Below are 20,512 nucleotides of genomic sequence, written 5' to 3' on the forward strand. Positions count from 1 at the left end.
ATGAGGGCATGAGAGTATTTCCAATTCACCTTTTATTTTGAAACATTTTCTTCCTTCTGTTAAAAGAAAATTAATACATTTTGCATACCATGCTCTTATGGAGACTTTCAGATGTTTCCAGAATTAATTAAAAGATGAAAACTCTTGTGGAAATGCACAAAGAGGAAAAAGCCTCAGGGCTGAAAGGGAGGAGCGTTCTAATCTATTCCATTTTTCTTCTTCATTTTCTCCTCTTATTAAAGTTTTAGTAACAATAAAATGAAGCGGTCTATCAGTGGTGCCATTCTTGCAATATTTTCATTAAAGCAAAATGAGTGATTAGCATAGCCTCTGAATACAATGCCGTCTTTTTTCAGAGTCATCCTATACGTGGCTGCAGCTTCCTCTCCAGCTAATTAAAGGGGAGCCAAATAGCAGTAGGGAGTCCCGCAGCAATTAGTGGTTTCTGGTCGAGATTAGAAAAAGTTGGGAAGAGAAAATGCTGACCATCTACTGTTATTGTTGCACTCCCTTGAGTATATTTTTTGGGGGGATTTCTGCAGCTCCAACTCCTCATCCACCACATCTCTGGCCAGCACCTCTCCAAAGATGGGAGCAGGTGACTGGGCTGTCCCACAGGCCTCCAGGCTCAAGTACCGCCAACAGTTCAACACGCTGGACAAACTCATGAGTGGCTACCTGTCAGGTGGGTCCAACATGCTCATGTCTTTGAGGGAGAAAAAAAAAAGCTTCTATAAAATCAGCAGAGCAGACTCTGGATCAGTAAAATGCTTTTAAGGGCTGTTAATCCCACTTGTCAAAGGTTTGCGATCCACTCATGGACTTTTTTTTTGTTTTTTGCAGGACCACAGGTTCGAAATGCTCTGATGGCATCTAATCTAACCCAGACTCAACTGGCTACTATCTGGTGAGTTTAGTTACATGTTTACTACCGATAATCTGTGGGGTCAGATTAGGGACAAATAAAATAATCTTTGTAGATGATTATATAACATAATCATTTTTTTTGTTCTAAATAAATAATTACCCACTAAAGTGGATCTTAAAAGGACTTTTAAGACAGTCTTTTAAAACAGTAACAGAAAGTAAATTTATTTCAGTTTATAAATTTCATTTTAGTATTTTTAGCATGTTAGAAGAAAAATATGACTAAAATCCTTTTTAGAATGTGTGAAAAAGAACAAGCCACACTAAAGAAGGATATGTTTAAAACAATCATTGTAAACCAGGGCATTTGGAATGGCAAATTTTTGGACCCATTATTACAGCAGTCAAAAAGTGGAACTTTTTAAAAAATTCCAAAAACTTCAACAACAACAAAAAAGATAAAAAGCACTGTTGACAATCTTAAATAAAGTTGACATAACTAAAAATGAGAAAAATAATAAAATCACTTTTTTCAAAGGAATATTTTTTTTATTGCGTAATTTTTGTGCCTTTTAAATTCAGACTTTGCACTTTTTTCATTTTTTATTATTTGAAGGAATACCGCTAATGTAGTAATAAATAATAGATAAAGTGTCGGAACACAGTGTTACAAGTTTTATTTCATAGATTAGGCTTGATGCATGTAATAATTCTGAAGATGCAGAATGATTTGTTCTGTTACTTCTTTGCAGCATGGAGGCTGTTCAGAATAAGTTACCATGGTGACGTTCAGATAATAAAAGCTTTTGGCTCTTTGCTGTTGGCCAACAGAATCCATTTGAATGAGACATAGATGTAAGAATCTGCTCCCAGTGAGGCCTGATTTTGTCATCCAGGTATCTGGCTGACGTGGATAAGGACGGACAGCTGCGGGCTGATGAGTTCATTCTGGCCATGCATCTGGTGGACATGGCTAAGACCGGATACCCACTACCTCTAACTCTGCCTCAGGATCTGGTGCCTCCTTCTCTCAGGTGACACATATCAGTTAAAACACACTGAAGAAAAATATCAACTTATCACTTTGGTTTTTGCTCCCATTCATCATGAGATGAATTCAAAGATTTGAACCATTTTCTACAAACACAACTATCTTTCTTAAATATTGCTTACAAATCTGTCTAAATCTGTGATAGTGAGCACTTCTCCTTTGCTGAGATAATCCATCCCACCTCACAGGTGTGCCATATCAAGATGCTGATTAGACAGTACGATTATTGCACAGGTGTGCCTTAGACTGGCAACAATAAAACACCATTCTAAAGGGGGATGTTTTCTTGTTAAAAAAGCTATCTTTTTTAAATTACTTTTTCATTATTCTTTTTATATTCTGTGTTTTACTGTGAAGCACTTTCATCTTGAAAGGTGCTATACAATTAAAGTTTATTATTATTATTTTTACTATTATTGTCTTGGCATAGAGTTGATCAGGTTGTTGACTGGCCCATGGTGGCGCTGGTGTTACGGTACAGGCAGGTGTATGTTATAGACGAAGAACACAGGTGTATTTTATTGATGGCATATTGGATGGACAGACACCCCTGAGGCCCAATAGTGTACCATACATCCAAGAACATCACCTCCCGTTGCAGCATGAGAGTGGACTGCCCTATGTTTTAAGTATCTTCACACAATTCTTTGAAGCTGAAAACATGCCAGTTCTTGGCCAACATATCACCCGTTAAGCATGTTTGGGATGCTATGGATCGGCGAATAGACAGCGTGTTCCAGTTTCTGCCAATATCCAGCAACTTGGCTCAGCCATTGAAGAGGAGTCGACCAACAGTCCATAAGCTACAACCTGATCAACTCTATGCTGAGGAGATGTGCTGCACTGCATGAGGGAGATGGCGGTCACTCCAGATTTTCTTTTCTGTGTGTGTGGTAGTAAAATATCTATATATTTTCCCCATATTTTAGAGGAGGAATCAAGCTGGTTGAGCTTGTTAACGGAACGGGACCCTGCACAACTCCTAGTTTAATAGACACAGCAGAGACCGAACCCTCTCAAAAAGGCAAAAGCAATGGTAAATCAGTTTAAAAAGTTATATTATCTTTAGTTTTCTCCTGGATTTCTTTGCGTAAATCATTAAATCTTCGGTTGTTTTCAGTGTCCTACGAGGACAAGCTGAAGGAGAACTTTGCCCGAGGCAGCGCCGAGCTGGAGAAACGGCGGCTAGCTCTTGAGGAGGAGCAGAGGAAGGAGCGGGAGAGGAGGGACAGGGAGGAGAAGAGGGCTCAGGAGCAAAGGGAGAGAGAGGCCAGGGAGCAGGAGAACCGGAGGAGGCTGGAGGAGGAGAGGCGGCTGGAGAGGCAAAGGGAGATGGAGAGGCAGCGGGAGGAGGAGAGGCTGCGAGAGCTGGAGAGGAAAGAAGTGAGTGGGAGCAGTTTCTGATACACTGAGTGCCTAGATTGTCGCCTCAGGTAACCGTCTGTCGTAACTTTCTGGCATCAAAACAGGAGATGGAGCGGCAGAGGAGAGAAGAATACGAAAGAAGGATGAAAGAGGAGCTGGCGCACAGGAAAGAGGGGGAGCGAGAGCAGATCTCTCGACTCCGAGCGAAAAAAAGGAGTCTGGAGTTGGAGCTTGAGGCTGTGGTGAGACTCAAATACTTTGACAAATCTACTGCTAACCATTTGAAAATGGTAAATTGCTTCTTCCTTGTATCTTAGGGCAAAAAGCACAAACAGATTTCCGACCGTCTCCGCGATGCTCAGAGTAAGAGGCGGATTCAGAAGGCGGAGGTGGACCTCGTCAATCAGAAACGAGATGGGCGCATTGCTGAGATAAACACGCTTCAGCTCGAGTTTGAGGTTGAAAACTTTATTTGGCTTTAAGCCTGACCAAACTTTTAGCATATCTTATTCCCAGAAGTGAGTAATCGTGAACCTTTTCTGTGTGCCCGTCGCAGACCTGGCAACGGAAGCTGTCGGAGCTGGTACCAGAACAGCAGCGGTTGACGGAGAAGCTGAGAAAGATGAGCCTCAACAAGCTGTCTCGTGAGTGGTTTTCACGACACACAGGCATAACCTTTGGTCTCTGGGGGAGCTAGCCAGCGTCTGTGACCTCTGACCTTTGCTGTGCAGCCTTGACTTTGACATCTCTGACCGGGAATGTGACAGAGAAAAGCGTTAACTGCCGCCGGCTGAAGGACCAGCTGGACACGCTGGAGAAAGAAACGACGGACAAACTGACCCAGATGGAGCAGTACAGCAAAGAGCTTAAGGTCAGAATGCAAACGTGGGATTCAGCTCATCTTATGCCAGACCAATGAGATGGTTTGCAGATATCTAACTGCTGAAGCAGAAATCAATAAATGTGATGCTAGCCAGACAATTTTAGAAACTCCTGATGAGTGCAGGTTTTTGCCTCAGACCTAATAGAAGGACTTGCTTGGCAAGCAAATTGTCCAAACTGAATAAAAAACACAACTTTTTTTAAATATTGCTTATAATTAAATTTTTATTTGTTAGGATGTTTTAAACAGTACTTCCATTTTAAACAAATAAAATAAAGCAAATAAATTTCTTCTTTGTGATGATTTAGCCAAAATTAAAAAAAAAACTGTGTGGTTTATCGCCCCAATTGCTCTTCCCATTGCTGAGAGCTCTCTGTTTACACACAATCCCACTAGTTTACACCCCCAAACTAACATTACCGGGGCAACAAAAATGGTTGGCAGTATTGGTGCTATCCAGCCGTACAGTTTTGAGCCACATGCCGGTTCAGATGAGGAAAATGAAGACGTACATGGATCTAGTTGTCTACAAGTGGATGCATCAGAATGGAGCAGAGCAGGGGACCCACCACTGTATTTTCTATCTAACAAATACACTCTCTTAAGAACAGCATTTTTTTTGTCTGTTCCTGATTTACAAAAACTAACTTGACCAAAGAAAAATTCAGAAATGCAATTTTAAGCTTAATTTTTTAATATATGTTCTTTACCATGAGGTAAATGCTACAAAAACAAGTTTTTAACAGTTATTGTAACCGTGGTTATTTTCTTCTGCCTGAAATTTTTGTTTTTGCTTAACTATCTTTAGAATCTGACAGATATTAGTCAATGTATAATAAATAACTGTCCTGGCTTAGATACAAAATAATTGGCCCCACCCACTCCACAGTTTAATACCTTTTAGGAATGTCCTTTGCTCTTTTTTTATGTAAACTTTCTTCTTTTTAAGTCCTAAAAAGCCTTCATTCAATTTAAATTTGATTTACTCAGTTGCAGCACTCTCTACCTTTTCTTTATCTTCTTTTTAAACCTCTGCGAAACTAGGATGTTTTTAGTCATACTTGCAGAAAAATGTTTTAGAGGATCGCTGCAATTTGCATATTTTATTTAATTATAGTCTCATACAACACATTTTTAAGATGACTCACTGTGATATCAGCTACATTTGGTGCTTTAATTTAATTTTTTTTTCATGCAGCTAAGGATGTGTAATGTCTCAGATTTTCCCTCTGAGACAAAGAAACTCCTTGAATTTAATTTTTTTTAATCTGTCAACTTAAAGGTCACATGATTATTAGATACCTTCAAAGACAAGTGTACAATAAAAAGCACTCTTTTCCTTCTTGTTCTAACCTGTGTTTTTTCCTTGTCTTCTTTTCTGCTTGACCTGGATGCTTTTTTTTTCTACTTTGTTTTTTTAAATATTTTTTTTATTGCCATTCTACTTTCATTGCATCTTTAAAAACTCATCTTTTTCTGCCTATTTTGCCACATTTTGGGGGGGAATTTACTGTCACCCCATCCTCTACTCTCATTCCTCCTCTTTATATTTTGTGTCCTGTCTTTATCACTCCATATTCTTTTCTAATAGCTTGGGGAAATAGATGACTGTGTCCTGCGAGGCCTTCTGTCCCTGCTGGCCTGCCTCAGCCAGCTCTTCCTTCTTATCAAGGTTGTCTTCTCTTCACCTCCCAATCTGTTGTTTCTTTTTCACAACATTATTGTTTAAGTCATCTCCATTTTTTCCTTAGCTTGATCCTTAATCGCTTTTTCCAGCTTGTTTCTTGTGTTTGCTCATTGTTGCTTTTTGAGTCAAACTGAAACCTGCATTGCTGCCATGTCCGCCCTTTTTTCTTGCTTTCGCCCTCCGTGGGATTTTTTCTGCCTGTAATATCTATGTAAACAGAAAACACCCTGAGGGTAAAACACACTGAATGTTTCATCTGCATAATTTCAGCCTCAAATGAATGCAATTTTATATTTCTGCATGTTTCTGTGAATTCATCAGTTGTGATATGTCTGTAGTGGTTACTGTTTTTTTTTTAAAGATGCCAGCGTTTTGTTTTTTATTTTATTTCTCCTTGTGTTTGTTCCTTTTAAATGCACCAGGAGCTGAGGGAGAAACAGGTGAAACAGCAGGCTGTCCTGGATGACCTGTACAGAGTCAAGGAGGAAAAACTGAAAGAGCTGCAGAGGCACAGACAGGAGGAGCGAGAAAGGAGGAGGAGAGAGGAGGAGGAGGCAACCAGGTGAACACTTGTTTTTGATGTAGCTGCACAATCTGCAGAATATTTCTGTCTCCTGAGTACAACTCACAATTAAAAAGACAATCCCATGCTGTCTTATAGCTACCTATCAGTGAATGAAAGGAACTCAGCAATCATTGGATTAAATCATTGGATTAAAACGCTTTCCGCCTGACTGCTTCCAGTTTTCATAGCATCTCAGGGCACCACAAAGTGGACATTTTTTAATTGGCTCACAATTTAGGGGGAACAGTCCTGCACGTACATGGAAACACAGAAGAGTAGGAAAAGATTGTAAACACACAAGAAAGTTATTCTTCACTTTAACACTGCGCCATAATCAACTCTACAAGCTCATTTACAGTTTGTATACATTTTACAATCTCCGATAAATAACCTGAAAAAAATTGTGTTTTTGGTGTTATGAACATGTTCTGGTTGCATTTTGCTGATGATAGAGGACATATATTAAAGAATTAAGCTTAAAATTCAATATTTCATTGCTGTGAATCATGAGCAGACAAATAAAATGCCATTTGAAAATACACCAGGTCTCCCTACAGTCTCCCTGCTCCGCTCCATTCTGATGCAACCACTTGTAGACAAATGTACGTCTTTGTTTTCTTCATCTGAGCTGGGATCAGGACAAAAATGTACGGCTGGATAGTTCCAATATTGCTCGCCATTTTTGTTGCACCCCTAGTGTTAGGTTGGGGTTGTGAGGGGCTGTAGGCTAGCAGGACAATTTGTGTGGGGCTAGGGTTCCTCCCACCCACAGCTCGGAGATTAATTTCTGATAAACTCCTGCAGCTCTGCAGATACAGCCCTCGAAAATGACCGGGGGGGGGGGGGGGGGGGGGGGGGGGGGTTCTGGCTATAAACAACATAATCATAATTAAAAGACCAATGGGAACGATTTAAAAATAGATCAAAAGATGATTGGAGTGGGTCCATGCAGACAGATGTGACACAGAGTCTGCAGATGTTTTTTCAACAGACTCATGTTAAATGATGCATGTTAAAACCCTTCATAATATAGGAAGCACTTTTATATAAAATGCAGCTTTCTACTAAGTTTAGTGTAAGGAAGAGTTGCAGCCATTGTGGTCACACTGATGTCTGGCACAAATATTACAAACTCTGGACTAGAGACTGCTGCTGGACTACAGTCTGACAACCAAGCGTATTTTGACCTGTTTAGTCTACGAGTTAGTGAAAATCCAGTGAAATTTCTGACGTTTTTTTTAAAAAAAAGTCTTGAACTGATGCAAAATAATAAAATAAGAAAGCTCTGATCTAGGGGTTTTAGATTCAAATTCCTTGTAGATGTTAAAATTTACAAGATATTTGGTAAAAGAAAAAACATCCCGTGAAGTCTTTTAAAGTGTTGTTTTTGTTTTTTTCTACAGACAGAAGAAGCTGGAGCAGGAGAGGAGAGAGCAGGAGCAGAGAGAAAAAGAAAAAAAGGAGAGAGAAGAAGAGGAGGAACGGCAGAGGAGGCTCCTGAAGGAGCAGTGGGCTAGGCAGAGAGAGGAAGAGGAGAGAGAAGCACAAGCTCGCCTCCGGGCTGCCCAGGAGAAAGCACAGGAAGAGGAGCAACAGAGGAGGGAAGAGGAAAGAAGAAGGAGAGAGGAGGAGGAGGAGAGGCAGAAAAGAGAACAGGAAGAGGAAAGGAGGAGAAAGGAGGTGGAGGAGAGGCAGAGAAGGGAAGAGGAGGAGCGGAAGAAGAGAGAAGAGGAAGAAGGGAGGAAACTGAAGGAGTTGGAGGTGATGAAGAAGAAGGAACTGGAAAGAGGAGGACAGCTGACAACATACAAAGCTTTGTATTCATTTGTTGCCCGCAACGCAGATGAGCTTAGTATAGATGCAAACTGCCTCATCCAGGTAAGAAAAAAGCTTCTATAATTTTTAAATATCATTAATAATCTGCAGCTTAATATCAGCGAAAAATATTCTTACATGAAAATATTTCCTTTAATAAACTAACTGGATGACTAATTGCTACCACTTATTTTATGGATGGATTATTGTTTGTTATGCAAAATGTTTTTTCTTCTAATCTCACCTTGTTGCATATTTCTGTCTGTTGTGGCAGGTGAATGAGCTCACTGTGGGCGAGCCTGGCTGGTTGTGTGGGACGTACTGTGGAAAGAGGGGCTGGTTCCCCCAGAGTTACGCAGAGAAATGTCCCACCTTCCTCACCTCCGAAGCTGCTGCTCCTGCTGCTGGAAAGAAATCCTGTCTTCAACCAAACACAAAGTATGAGGCCAAAGTTAAGCAGTTTTGGATATTTTCCTTGAAAGTTGTGTCCAGTGCTGTCTCTTAAAGCTGGTCCCACTTGTATTGCAGAGATCCAGCTGTGGAGAAAGCAGACAATAACACTGCTCTTGTAAATTCAGATCCTTCACAGGTGAGACGATCTTAATATGCCAGATGTAGTTAAAGCATTCCATCTTTCTGTTATCATCTCTTTAATCTTCAGATTTAAGGTAAATGTCATGGAAGAAAGTCTTTTTTCACATTAAACTGCAAGAAACATTCCAGAATACAATGTTCTTTGCTGATATTAATAATTTTTTCTCACAATTTTTTACTCTGATTTTGATTAAATACTCACTCTGATAAAAAATTGTGTTGTTTTTTTTTACATGGGCTTGTGGCATTTTTCTGATGATTGAGAACATATATTAAGAGATGCATTAAGAGATGCATTTCTTTGTTCAAATCGTTGTGAATCAGGAGCAGATGAAAGAATGCTGTTTGTAAAAGATGGTATTTGTGACGTAGAAAATACGCCGAGCGGGACACAAGCTCCTTGCTCTGCGCTCTCAAGAATGGGGAGGGGAAGGGGGGCGGGGTTGCTCTTTGCCAACAGTCCAACCCACAACTCAGGGGTAAATTTCAAATGTACTGATGCTCTGCAGAAACTGTGTCCTAGAAAATTACAGGTGTTTTTTATTTTGGCTACAAAGGCATATTCGTATTCACAACAAAAGACCAGTGGAAAACGCCTTTGAAAATAGATGATTGGACTGGGACTTTAAAGCATCGCTTCAAATACAACACAACCAAGTGGCAGTGAAAGATGTGCATCACAGCAAATCAAAAAGTCAAATGTTTAAAGGTCGTAGAAACTCAAATAGTCCAAATCATTCATACACGTAGCCATGGTTTAAGTGTATTTTCTTTATGCCCTATTAATAAGGGAAAACATCCAGAAGGAGGAAGCAATGTCCAACAGAAAAGACTTGTTTAGACACTTTTAGGTCAGAGAGGACAAAAACAAAACAAACACTAGAGCATCTCAATTTGAATAAAGGAATACTTAAAAGTGCAATTTAAGCCTAACTGTCTTCATATCTGTCCTCTATCATCAGAAAAATTACACAAGAACATGTTAATAACACCAAAAACGCCATTTTAATCATGGTGGCTCATCTTGGCCTTACACTGTAAGTGGGTCTCGATGTGTCAGACCAGCTGCTGGTGCCACAAACGTGCACGCACATCTTTTGCCGCAGCACGCGTATGTATTTTTAGCTTCTCCCTGTTGGGACTCATCCTCTCTCAGCTTCTCTGTGGGTCACACTCTGCCGTTTGCTGAAGTCCACCCGACCGTCGTTTGTGTTAGTGGGTCTGTCCTCAGTCAAATGCTGAGAAAGTTACCTGCTGACTGATGCCTGCGCTTTGCTCTCCAGTGTTCGGTCACTCTGCTCGCCAGGGCCATCTCTTCGTGGTCAGCCACCTCAGGTGGTCACCCAGACTCCCCACCTGAGGTGGGCGGAGTGCTGTTGAGCCTCTCGCAGGATGACATCATCACTGTGCTGCAGCAGAGGGATGAGTGGTGGCTGGGGCAGCTCAACGGCACGCAGGGATGGTTCCCCAGAAGTTACGTCACTCTGGAGATGGACGGCAGTGGAGAGTATGATGACGCAGCTCTTTCTCTGTGGTGCTAAATTATAACTTGGATTTATTCAACATGTGTTGCTGCGATGACAGGGCGGATGGAACTGACTCATCCGACTCCGCTCAGCTGGAAGGTCAGTTACAGAAATTTGCGTTGTAGTAAGAATTCCCGACATCACAATTTAGTCTGATTTGTGTCCATCCGAACCAGAATATGTGGCCTTGTACACATATGAGAGCCCAGAGGCAGGGGACCTAACATTTGCCGAGGGAGATGTTGTCATGGTGACGGACAGAGAGGGGGAGTGGTGGCGAGGATGCATCGGGGACAAGACAGGAGTGTTTCCCTCCAACTACGTCCGCCCAATTGAGCCGGAGGTGAGACACGCAAACTGTTAGAGTAAGAACATCAAAGATATCTCCACGCAGTTTGCAAAATAAAAGCCTGTTTCACAACTGTTTCTTTTTTGCTACTATCAATTCACACATTTAGGCATCAAGGCTTGGGGCTTCTGCCAAAAAACCTGGTAAGAAAAACAACACGGCATCTACAGCAGAGTTTTCTTGCTGTTGATTTCTGATTTATATTCTGTCTGGTCAACAGAAATCGCACAGTCTGTCGTCACCGCTGAGGCCCCAGCACCACATCAGCTTCTTTTATCTCCAGGACAACTGATTGTCATCTGTGCAAAGAACTCCACCGGCTGGTGGCTTGGGGAACTGCAGGTGAGGAAATTCAGTAGAAATTAATGTCAACTCTTAAGCATTAAAAAAAAAGTCTGTATCTCTCAGTGTGTTGCAAATCAATAAACTCTGTTGCTTTTTTTTTTAAATTTCCTGCAGGCTCGTGGGAAGAAGCCACAGAGAGGATGGTTTCACTCCTCCCATGTTAAGCTGCTGGGGCCCTCCAGCACCAAGTCATCCCCTTCTCCTCTGCCAGGTGACAAATCGGATCACTACGTTTTTTTCTTGTTTTGGATTGACTTTAATATTTTTCTACTTTTAGCAAGTACAAAATGCCTCTTTTATATGAAATTTAAAAGTACAAACTAGTTAAAACAATCACATTTAATGGATTTAATGTTTCGTGTGTTTATTGTATGTATAAGTGCAAATATGTCTATTTATGATTACGAATGAAGAATTAAGGATAATGTCAAGGTCATAACATTATTTTCTTTTATTTATTTTTGTAACAATTTATGAATTAAAATGAACGAATCAAACAAATGACTCAAAGTATAAATTTTATTAACAAAGGTTGAAATTCTTTTTTTTTTTTTTTTACAAAATAAAACAGATTTTAGGCATTACCAGAAATGAGAGTCTTTGGTTTCTTAGAATAAGTGGAAAAACTTACAATTTAAACATTGATAGATATTTTGTTCTAGTGTATTTGCAGTCAAGTGTATTTAGTTGTTTACATTAATCTTTTTAATGCCTTCATTTTATTTTTTATTGGCTTGTAGTCTATTTTTTTGGGGGGGGGGGGTAAACATTTTATGTTTTTATAATGGATTTCATGTTCTTTCTTTGCCGCCTTAACCTGCAGTATATTGTTTTCCAAACTATCATTTTCTTAATTTAAATTAGCTGCTTTATTTCTTATACTTCTAATTTATTTCTTTTATTTTCTACTCTTGAAAAAGCATTTTTGTTTTACAAAGTTTGTACAAAAAGCGTTGAACAATTGAAGCTGAAAACTGATAAGAACATAACCCCGCCCCCCTTCCCCTCTGCCAAATAATGACTGAATTTTCTACTGTGGTGCATATTTTATATATTAAGTTAATATTTACATTCATTTATGTAGACGAATAAATAAACTGTTTTTTTTCTATTATTATTACATTTATATTTCATATCCATCCATAAAATGTTGCATGCTCTGTCAGGTTGCCCTTACAAAACACAATAATGAGATTTCCTCTGATTAAATTAAGCTTAAGGTATAAAAATGTTATTAGCATTTTACCATTTTTCTGTAGCACAAGTAAGAAAAGTGTCAAACTAAACTGTGTGTCTTCTCCGATCACTCAGTTTGCCAAGTTATTGCAATGTACGACTATACCGCCGCCAATCAGGACGAGCTGAGCTTTTCCAAGGGTCAGCTGATCAACATCCTCGACAAGACCAACCCTGACTGGTGGAAAGGAGAGGTCAACGGGGTCACCGGCCTTCTCCCCACCAACTACATCAAGATGACGACAGAATCGGACCCCAGCCAGCAATGTAAGTACAGCATGGGAATTTTTATGTTTGTTTGTTCTTTTCAGGAACACTCAGATTAATAATTCATACAGGCAGCTGGAATGACTGTGGAAACCACCTTTTGCCCCTAATGTGTAGACAACTCTACAGGATTGGATTCACATGTGTTTAAACTACCAAGCACTAAAAGACTTCCATATTTGACATGAAATGGAAACAGTCATACAAACCAAACTGAAAAGTTAGGATTAATTAAAGGCATAATGTGAAAAAATGTTTAGGATTAGGATTGGAAGAATCACTAAATATCTTAAAGCAGTGTAAAAAAAATACATGTTTGACTTCATTTCTTGTTTTGTCGCTCACAGCCAACCTTTAGTTAGAATAAAGTGGCAACATTTTATCCTAATAAATGGGTTTTGAACAGACACCAGCACACACAAACACACACCATCTGTGTTTCATTACTAAAAAGTAAGACATTACCACCATGCTGGTATCATTAGGTCTAACATTTACATTTCCAAAAATGCATAATTAATGCATGTTAGAGTCCAGCATTAATATTAAAGCTATATTAATGTATGCTGTCTCTCCCACATCTCACTCACTTCCCCTTTCCCTCTCCTCCATCCATTTTCTCTCTTTCTGTAGGACAGTAGTGCTGGCTTTCTCTGCTCCTCTTCCTCCTCCTCCTCCTCCTCTGTCTCCCCCCATGTGTTTAAGCAAATACCCCTGTCAAGGCAGGAAGCCCCGGTGCCACCAAGAGCAGCCCAGTTCTGCGCTTTTCACCCCACTTGTTTAAGATTGTGGTCTTCTGTGCTCCTCACCTCTTTTTTTTCTCCTCTGGCTTCTTTTTCCTCTCAACTTCCATTTTTTTTACCACATTGAACATTTATTGCTCACTGATCCTCTTCGCTATCTCTACTCTTTCCTCAATGTGTCTTTAACTAATTATTCCAGGCCAGCGGAGGCAGCTAGACATAACTCTTAGAAGGTTTGGAACTTTTAATTTGAAAATAAGGGAGTGCCAAACTAAAGTTTTATCTGTATGTTTAAGGAACAGAAGCTAACACAAGCAAACAGCAAAATATGTTCATGGAGATGATGGAATATTAACAAATTATATACAAAAGTATACAAAAGTTTATTCAGAAATGATTAAAAGTATTGGCAAAACTTTTTTATTTCTCTCAAACTAAAATAAGATAATTCCAAAATAAAGCATCTTCTACGTCAATATTCTGATATTCTTGGCAAACATGCTAAGATAAAAAAGTTTCTTCCTTTAAAAATGATCAGGACCTGCATTTATTTCATCTATTCTCTAAATTCTTCTTTAGATGGTAAAAGAATCCTGAGCAGATTATGGGAGCTGAGGTCAAAAAGTAAGAGATAATACATGAGCTGAACGTTACATTGTTTTTTCTTTGCCACGTTTCTGGCTCTCTTCCCTTAATGCCATCAATTTGGATGTTCAGGATGGATGTCAATGAAGCTTTTCATACTCAACACAAATTTAGTCTAAAAATACAAAAATAATAATAATTGATAGCTATTAAAAGATGAAGACGTTTTGCATTTTGGACAATTCTTATTAAATTAAAGGTTTTGCCCTTTAACAGACACTAAATGAAGGAAAAAGCATAAACAAACTGGATACATAGATATATTTAGATAGTTATGGTGCATACTGTGTCTATCCCTAATGTTATTTTTTAATTGTCTGCGTCATTTTTAGTCAGAAAAAAGCAAACAAAATAATCAAAAATATTGGTTATGGATTATTTTGGCCTTATCTTTTACAAAAAGAGAGAAAACATGAAAGCTTTATGATATAATATGGAATTTATTGTGAATTGAAGTCATTTAGTTTTCTATAAAGGCTGTAAATTAGAATGATAGTACTCATTTAGATGGGTGAATCATTTTTGCACTAACAACATAACGCCTTGCTAAAAATGGACCAATGTAAAGACTCGGCTGCTTATTTCATTTGATTGTGATTTTATGCCTCATTTTTGATGCACTTGTCCTTTAAATAATGCCTGCAAGTAGTTGACGTTTAGATCCACCCTGTACTGATGTGTGATATATCACCAGCACAAAAAAGGAAAAATAAAAGCAGACATAAATAGTAGACTCCAGGGGGGAAATGCTATGTGCTACAAACTTTTATATTAGCCGCGTTCTAAACCACAGAACTGGAACCACCAGCTGCGTCTTCAACAGCTTTTTCTGTCTGTCATCAGATTTATTTAACACCTATGCAATCATTTGGAGGGGCGCTCCAACATGAACGGTGCTTTTTGTTTCTTTAATGCGACATCCTTGCTAGCATTGTAGCTGGCACCGCATGGTCCATGCACTGCAACGACAATGTGCCTCACTGTGTAAATAAACATCACAGAACTGATAATAAAATGAGTTTTTCAAACAAATGGGAGTGTTTTTTAGTGTAATTATTTAAAAACAGCAACTGTTTTGGTCATATTTGCCTTGCACACATGCTGCATGCCTACATGTGTGAACCACAGGGTGTGCAGACCTGATGACTCTGGACACCATGACCCCTCAAGAGAGGAAGCGGCAGGGTTACATTCATGAGCTCATTCAGACAGAGGAAACCTACGTGGAGGATCTGGAACTGGTTTTGGAGGTGCAAACCAATCGTTGCTTTTTGGTGATTCCCATTTTTCTGGCGCATGAAGCTCTGACGTGACCCGTTTCTGCACGCTCAGGTGTTCCACAAGCCCATGTCTGAGTCTGGGCGCTTGACGGAAGCAGAGATGGCCACCATCTTTGTTAACTGGAGGAAGCTTATTATGTGCAACCATAAATTTCTCAAGTAGGTCAAATATTTTCAAAATACCCTTTTGTTTTTTTTAACAATAACGGTCTAACTGGAAATAAGTTGCAGACATAGGTGCATTAAAGTACAACTTGATATCAATAAAAATGTATTTTTTCACTGTTGTTTTTATAGGTTTAAAATATAATTATCAGTAATGTTAAAAATTGACACTTAAATTTAATCTTTAAACTTTTTTCTGTGTTTAAGGTCTTTCACTTTTTGAATTTAAGTCTGAAATATTACACAAATAAATTTTTTATATTTACATTTAAACTAGTGGAAGGATTACAGGGGGGAGGCCATAATTTAATAAGTACAGCATTTCTATCAATTGATCTTTTTCTGCTAAAATATTGAAAATAAAGTGGTTGCACTTCATTATTGTTTCATATTTGCTGACCTCTGGTCTCAGAAAGTAAACATAAATTCAGGCAATTTAACAACTATCATTAAGTTCCCATCTTCCCTGCAAATTATTTTAGATCATTAAGCCCCATCGTCCCAAAAATCACAATTTTCCTATGCATTCAAGATAAATCAATACAAAGGGATTTATGTAATAAATTTTCCTGCTTGTGATTGCTTACTTTTGAACATCAGAGCCTTGCGGGCACGCAAAAAGACCGGAGGGGAGAACATGCCCATTCAGCTGATAGGAGACGTGCTGGCGTCGGAGCTCGCGCAGATGCATCCTTACATCTGCTTCTGCTCCGGCCAACTCAATGCTGCTGCACTGCTTCAAAGCAAAACCAACAACCAGCCTGACTTCAAAGACTTCCTACGAGTGAGAGTCGTATGGGCCAACTTCATCCTCACATAGAAATGTTTCTATGCAAAGTTATAAATCTAATTTTCTGTCCTCTGAGCAGAAGATAGCCACTAACTACCGCTGCAAAGGAATGCCACTGTCCAGCTTCCTCCTCAAGCCCATGCAACGAATCACTCGCTACCCTCTGCTGATAAAAAATGTAAGCAAAACAGGTCAGATATCTCATCGTTATTTAGAATGCCTTTCTATTCATTGGGCTGCGTCTCTTTGCCAACTGCCTTTAAATTTGGGTCAGATCTTGGAGAACACCCCAGAAAGCCACGCAGACCACGGACCCCTGCGGGAAGCTCTGGAGCGGGCTGAGGAGCTGTGCTTTCAGGTGAACGAGGGGGTCAGAGAGAAGGAGAACTCGGACCGACTGGAGTGGATGCAGAGCCACATCCAGTGTGAAGGGCCTATTGAGGTAGACCAACCCTGAGATGTCAGATGCAAATCAGCTATTTCAGCTTAAACCTCAGTCGAGTAATATTTTGTCAAAATCTTTCTTCCAGAATTTGGTCTTTAACTCTTTAACTAACTGCCTGGGGCCACGCAAGCTGCTCCACAGCGGTCGACTTTACAAAACAAAAGGCACCCGAGAGCTTTGGGCTTTCCTCTTCAACGACTTCCTCCTCCTCACCCACAGTACCAAACATTTCTCTTTCTCGGGATCGGACAAATTGTTCAGCCCCAAAACCAGTGCTCAGCTCAAGATGTACAAAACGGTATGGTCACAGACATACAGTGGGGAAAATAAGTATTGAACACGTCAACATTTCTCTCAAAAAACATATTTCTAATCGAGCTATTGAGACGAAATTTTAACCAGATGTCGGCATCAACCCAAGTAATGCACACATTGAAAGAAATCCAAACATTTATGTCCATAAATGAAGTTATGTGTAATAAAGTGAAATGGCACAGGGAATAAGTATTGAACACATGAAGAAAAGGAGGGGTAAAAAGGTCTGGCAAGCCAAGAAAGCAGCTGGAGTTTGTCCGTATTCAAAAGGTCAACCTGCCCCATATTAGTGCAAAGTAATATCAGCTGGTATAGTCCTGATTGATGCCTTTTAAAAAGGTTTCTCACCAGCAAGGTGTTGGACAAGAAGCATTGCATGATGGGTAAAAGCAAAGAGCTGTCCAAATACCTACGCAACCTTATTGTTGCAAAACACACTGAAGGCATTGGTTACAGGCGCATTTCTAAACTTCTGAAAGTTCCAGTGAGTACCATTGGGGCCATCATCCGGAAGTGGAAAGAACACGGCATTACCATAAACCTGCCACGGCCAGGTGCTCCTCGCAAGATTTCAGACAGAAGAGTCAGAACAATCATCAGAAGGGTTCTCCAACAGCCCAGGACCACTCGTGGAGAGCTTCAGAAAGACCTGGAATCAGCAGGTACCGTTGTTTCAAAGAAAACAATAAGTAATGCACTCAACCGCCATGGCCTCCATGCACGCACACCACGCAAGACTCCATTTTTGAAGAAGAAGCATGTTGAAGCTCGTTTGGAGTTTGCGACACAACATTTGGATAAACCCATGACATTCTGGAAGAAGATACTCTGGTCAGATGAGACCAAAATTGAACTCTTCGGATGTCATAAGACACATGTTTGGAGGAAAAATGGCACCGCACATCACCCCCAAAACACCATACCAACAGTCAAGTTTGGAGGTGGGAGCATCATGGCGTGGGGCTGTTTTTCAGCATGTGATACTGGTCGACTTCATATCATTGAAGGAATAATGACTGGAGAAAAGTATCGAGACATTCTTGATCAGAATCTGCTGTCATCTGCTGAAGATGAAAAGAGGGTGGATCTTTCAGCAAGACAACGATCCCAAGCACACAGCCAAGGTAACACTCAACTGGTTGAAGAAAAAGAAAATAAAGCTGCTAGAGTGGCCCAGTCAATCACCAGACTTGAATCCAATTGAAAATCTTTGGAAAGAACTGAAGATCCGGGTTCACAGAAGAGACCCCCGGAACCTTGAAGATTTGAAGGCAGTTTGTGTGGATGAATGGGCCAAAATCACACCTGAGCAATGTATTCGACTGGTTTCTCCATACAGGAGGCGTCTTGAGGCTGTAATCACCAACAAAGGTTTTTGCATTAAGTATTAAATAAATTTCAGTAAGCGTGTTCAATACTTATTCCCTGTGCCATTTCACTTTATTACACATAACTTCATTCATGCACATAAATGTTTGGATTTCTTTCTATGTGTGCATTACTTGGGTTGATGCCGACATCTGGTGAAAATTTCATGTCAATAGCTCGATTAGAAATATGTTTTTTGTTTGTTGATGTGTTCAATACTTATTTTCCCCGCTGTATATGCTCAGAGGGACTGAGAGAGTTCTTAGTGCAAAAGTTTCAGTATTTCTTTAAGAACGAGCTTTTTTTTCTCTTCAGCCATTGTTTCTGAACGAAGTTCTAGTGAAAATGCCTCCGGATCCATCCAGCGACGAGCCGGTCTTCCACGTCTCGCACATCGATCGCGTCTACACGCTCAAAACCGAAACTCTGAGTGAGAGGTATGCACACACGCACAGATGCACTATCCCCGGGTTGCTGCAACCTGTAAAAGGGGTTTTTCTTTTGATCTTTTTCTGCAGGGCAACGTGGGTGCAGAAAATAAAAGCAGCATCTGAACATTTTATAGAGACAGAAAAGAAAAAGAGAGAGAAAGCATACCAAGGTGAGCCCAAACTTTCCACAAATACTCAACTCCATTAGGAAGAAGGGGTAAAGTTGCAAAGTTTACCTGAAAAAACACTTTAAAGGGTTGCACATACTTTTTTTAATGGGAGTTTTATTTAGTTATTTTTTAAATGCCCTTTCTATTTCTAAACCTGCAATTTTTAAATATATTTGAAGTTGCTTGTAAAATACTGTGTTTTATAAAATGTCTTTTTTTTAATATAATTTGACTGAAAGAACATTTGAACACTCCCAAATATATTTAAATTTGGCATATTTTGAAGTTTTCAGTGGGTTTCAAACCTCTGTTTATCTGCAGCCCGCTCCCTGAAGACGAGTGGAATCGGTCGACTGCTGGTCACCATCATTGAAGCTCAGGAGCTCAAAGCTTGTAAACCAAATGGTGAGAAAACACACCTTTGTCTTTTTTAGATAATTAACTAATTTAGCTTTTTTTGGACAATAGCAAAAAAACATTCTTCTTTTCCTCAGGCAAGAGTAATCCCTACTGTGAGCTGACGATGGGGGCTCAGTGCTACACATCCCGTCCGGCCAGTGATACCCCGAACCCAAAGTGGAACTTCAGCTGCCAGTTTTTCATCAACGACCTCTACCAGGATGTCCTGTGTATCACTGTGTTTGAAAAAGATCAGTTCTCTCCAGACGGTTCGTGCCACACAAACACAGTATTTAATGCTTTATATATATATATATATATATTTATAAACAAAATCCAGGCATCAACACTGGTCCCAAAATGCTTTAATTAAGTTATTTAATATTTTTAAGCAGTTTTTATTCTGAGAATTTATTCATATTAGTATCACTGTGGAATTAAAAACCTTTCCTTTTCAGATTTTCTAGGTCGCACTGAGGTTCCCGTGGCAACCATAAAGAAAGACATGGAGACCAAAGGAGCAGCAAACCGCCGCCTGCTGCTGCACGAAGTCCCCACAGGAGAAGTGTGGGTCAAACTTGACCTGCAGCTTTACGAGCCAAGCAGATGAGCAACGTTGCTGTTCACACCAATCTTAGTTCAAAACAATGGCAGTCCAACATCTATAAGCACATCAGTCACTGTTTCAGACGCAGGGAATCGTCAGATGAACTCAAAAAACTACATTTCAGACCTTAAAGCATGGTGGCGTTAGCATCATGTTGTCTTTTTAACACTGTTGGACCTTTTGATGACATTTTAGGCTTTAGTACATCAGAGTACCTAAAGATTTTATGTTGCTTGTTTATGCAAACTGCTATCACTGTGCAAATCTTTTATGAAATAAAAATGTAAGACGTGCCTATGCAATCTCTTGCACAATATGACATAAAAATTTTAGGGATTTTTGAATTCGAATTTTTTTTTTTTTTTTTTTTTTTTGGACCTCAGGCCAGATATTATGCTAAGAAGACTGCTAAAATGTTCCACTTCATCACTGGATTTCTTTTACTTTAAAGCTTGAGATGTGTGTGAAAAAGGAAGAGATGTAAAGATTTTGCTATACAGCTAATGAAGGAAAATGTGTCGGAATGTCTGTAAACTTTGCACATTGACTTTGTGGTGTAACCACAAGGTTTCATAACAAATAAAAAAATAATGAAATAAATTAA

General features: G+C 39.6%; 1 protein-coding gene across 4 annotated transcripts in view; it reads left to right on the top strand.

Annotated features, from left to right (window-relative positions):
* Positions 1–20,512, top strand: part of LOC101165932 (intersectin-2) — a 38,020-nt gene extending 17,508 nt beyond the window's left edge. For 3 of the 4 annotated variants that reach the window (XM_020714499.2, XM_020714501.2, XM_020714500.2), the window contains 32 exons: positions 543–685; positions 844–907; positions 1,764–1,901; positions 2,848–2,954; positions 3,039–3,301; positions 3,388–3,525; positions 3,601–3,741; positions 3,840–3,927; positions 4,015–4,154; positions 5,758–5,838; positions 6,276–6,415; positions 7,822–8,296; positions 8,508–8,671; positions 8,762–8,822; positions 10,111–10,334; positions 10,412–10,452; positions 10,530–10,696; positions 10,812–10,845; positions 10,923–11,044; positions 11,162–11,258; positions 12,359–12,550; positions 15,067–15,188; positions 15,271–15,377; positions 15,984–16,167; positions 16,253–16,351; positions 16,448–16,615; positions 16,704–16,916; positions 18,617–18,738; positions 18,820–18,902; positions 19,224–19,307; positions 19,397–19,570; positions 19,760–20,512. In XM_020714499.2, the coding sequence (XP_020570158.1) occupies positions 543–685; positions 844–907; positions 1,764–1,901; positions 2,848–2,954; positions 3,039–3,301; positions 3,388–3,525; positions 3,601–3,741; positions 3,840–3,927; positions 4,015–4,154; positions 5,758–5,838; positions 6,276–6,415; positions 7,822–8,296; positions 8,508–8,671; positions 8,762–8,822; positions 10,111–10,334; positions 10,412–10,452; positions 10,530–10,696; positions 10,812–10,845; positions 10,923–11,044; positions 11,162–11,258; positions 12,359–12,550; positions 15,067–15,188; positions 15,271–15,377; positions 15,984–16,167; positions 16,253–16,351; positions 16,448–16,615; positions 16,704–16,916; positions 18,617–18,738; positions 18,820–18,902; positions 19,224–19,307; positions 19,397–19,570; positions 19,760–19,911 (4,528 nt within the window). In that variant the 3' untranslated portion in view covers positions 19,912–20,512. The remainder of the gene's footprint in view (positions 1–542; positions 686–843; positions 908–1,763; positions 1,902–2,847; positions 2,955–3,038; positions 3,302–3,387; positions 3,526–3,600; positions 3,742–3,839; positions 3,928–4,014; positions 4,155–5,757; positions 5,839–6,275; positions 6,416–7,821; positions 8,297–8,507; positions 8,672–8,761; positions 8,823–10,110; positions 10,335–10,411; positions 10,453–10,529; positions 10,697–10,811; positions 10,846–10,922; positions 11,045–11,161; positions 11,259–12,358; positions 12,551–15,066; positions 15,189–15,270; positions 15,378–15,983; positions 16,168–16,252; positions 16,352–16,447; positions 16,616–16,703; positions 16,917–18,616; positions 18,739–18,819; positions 18,903–19,223; positions 19,308–19,396; positions 19,571–19,759) is intronic. The other variant, XM_011491810.3, reaches the window with a different exon arrangement.

Source organism: Oryzias latipes, chromosome 24, assembly GCF_002234675.1.
Source record: "Oryzias latipes chromosome 24, ASM223467v1".
Taxonomy (NCBI): domain Eukaryota; kingdom Metazoa; phylum Chordata; class Actinopteri; order Beloniformes; family Adrianichthyidae; genus Oryzias; species Oryzias latipes.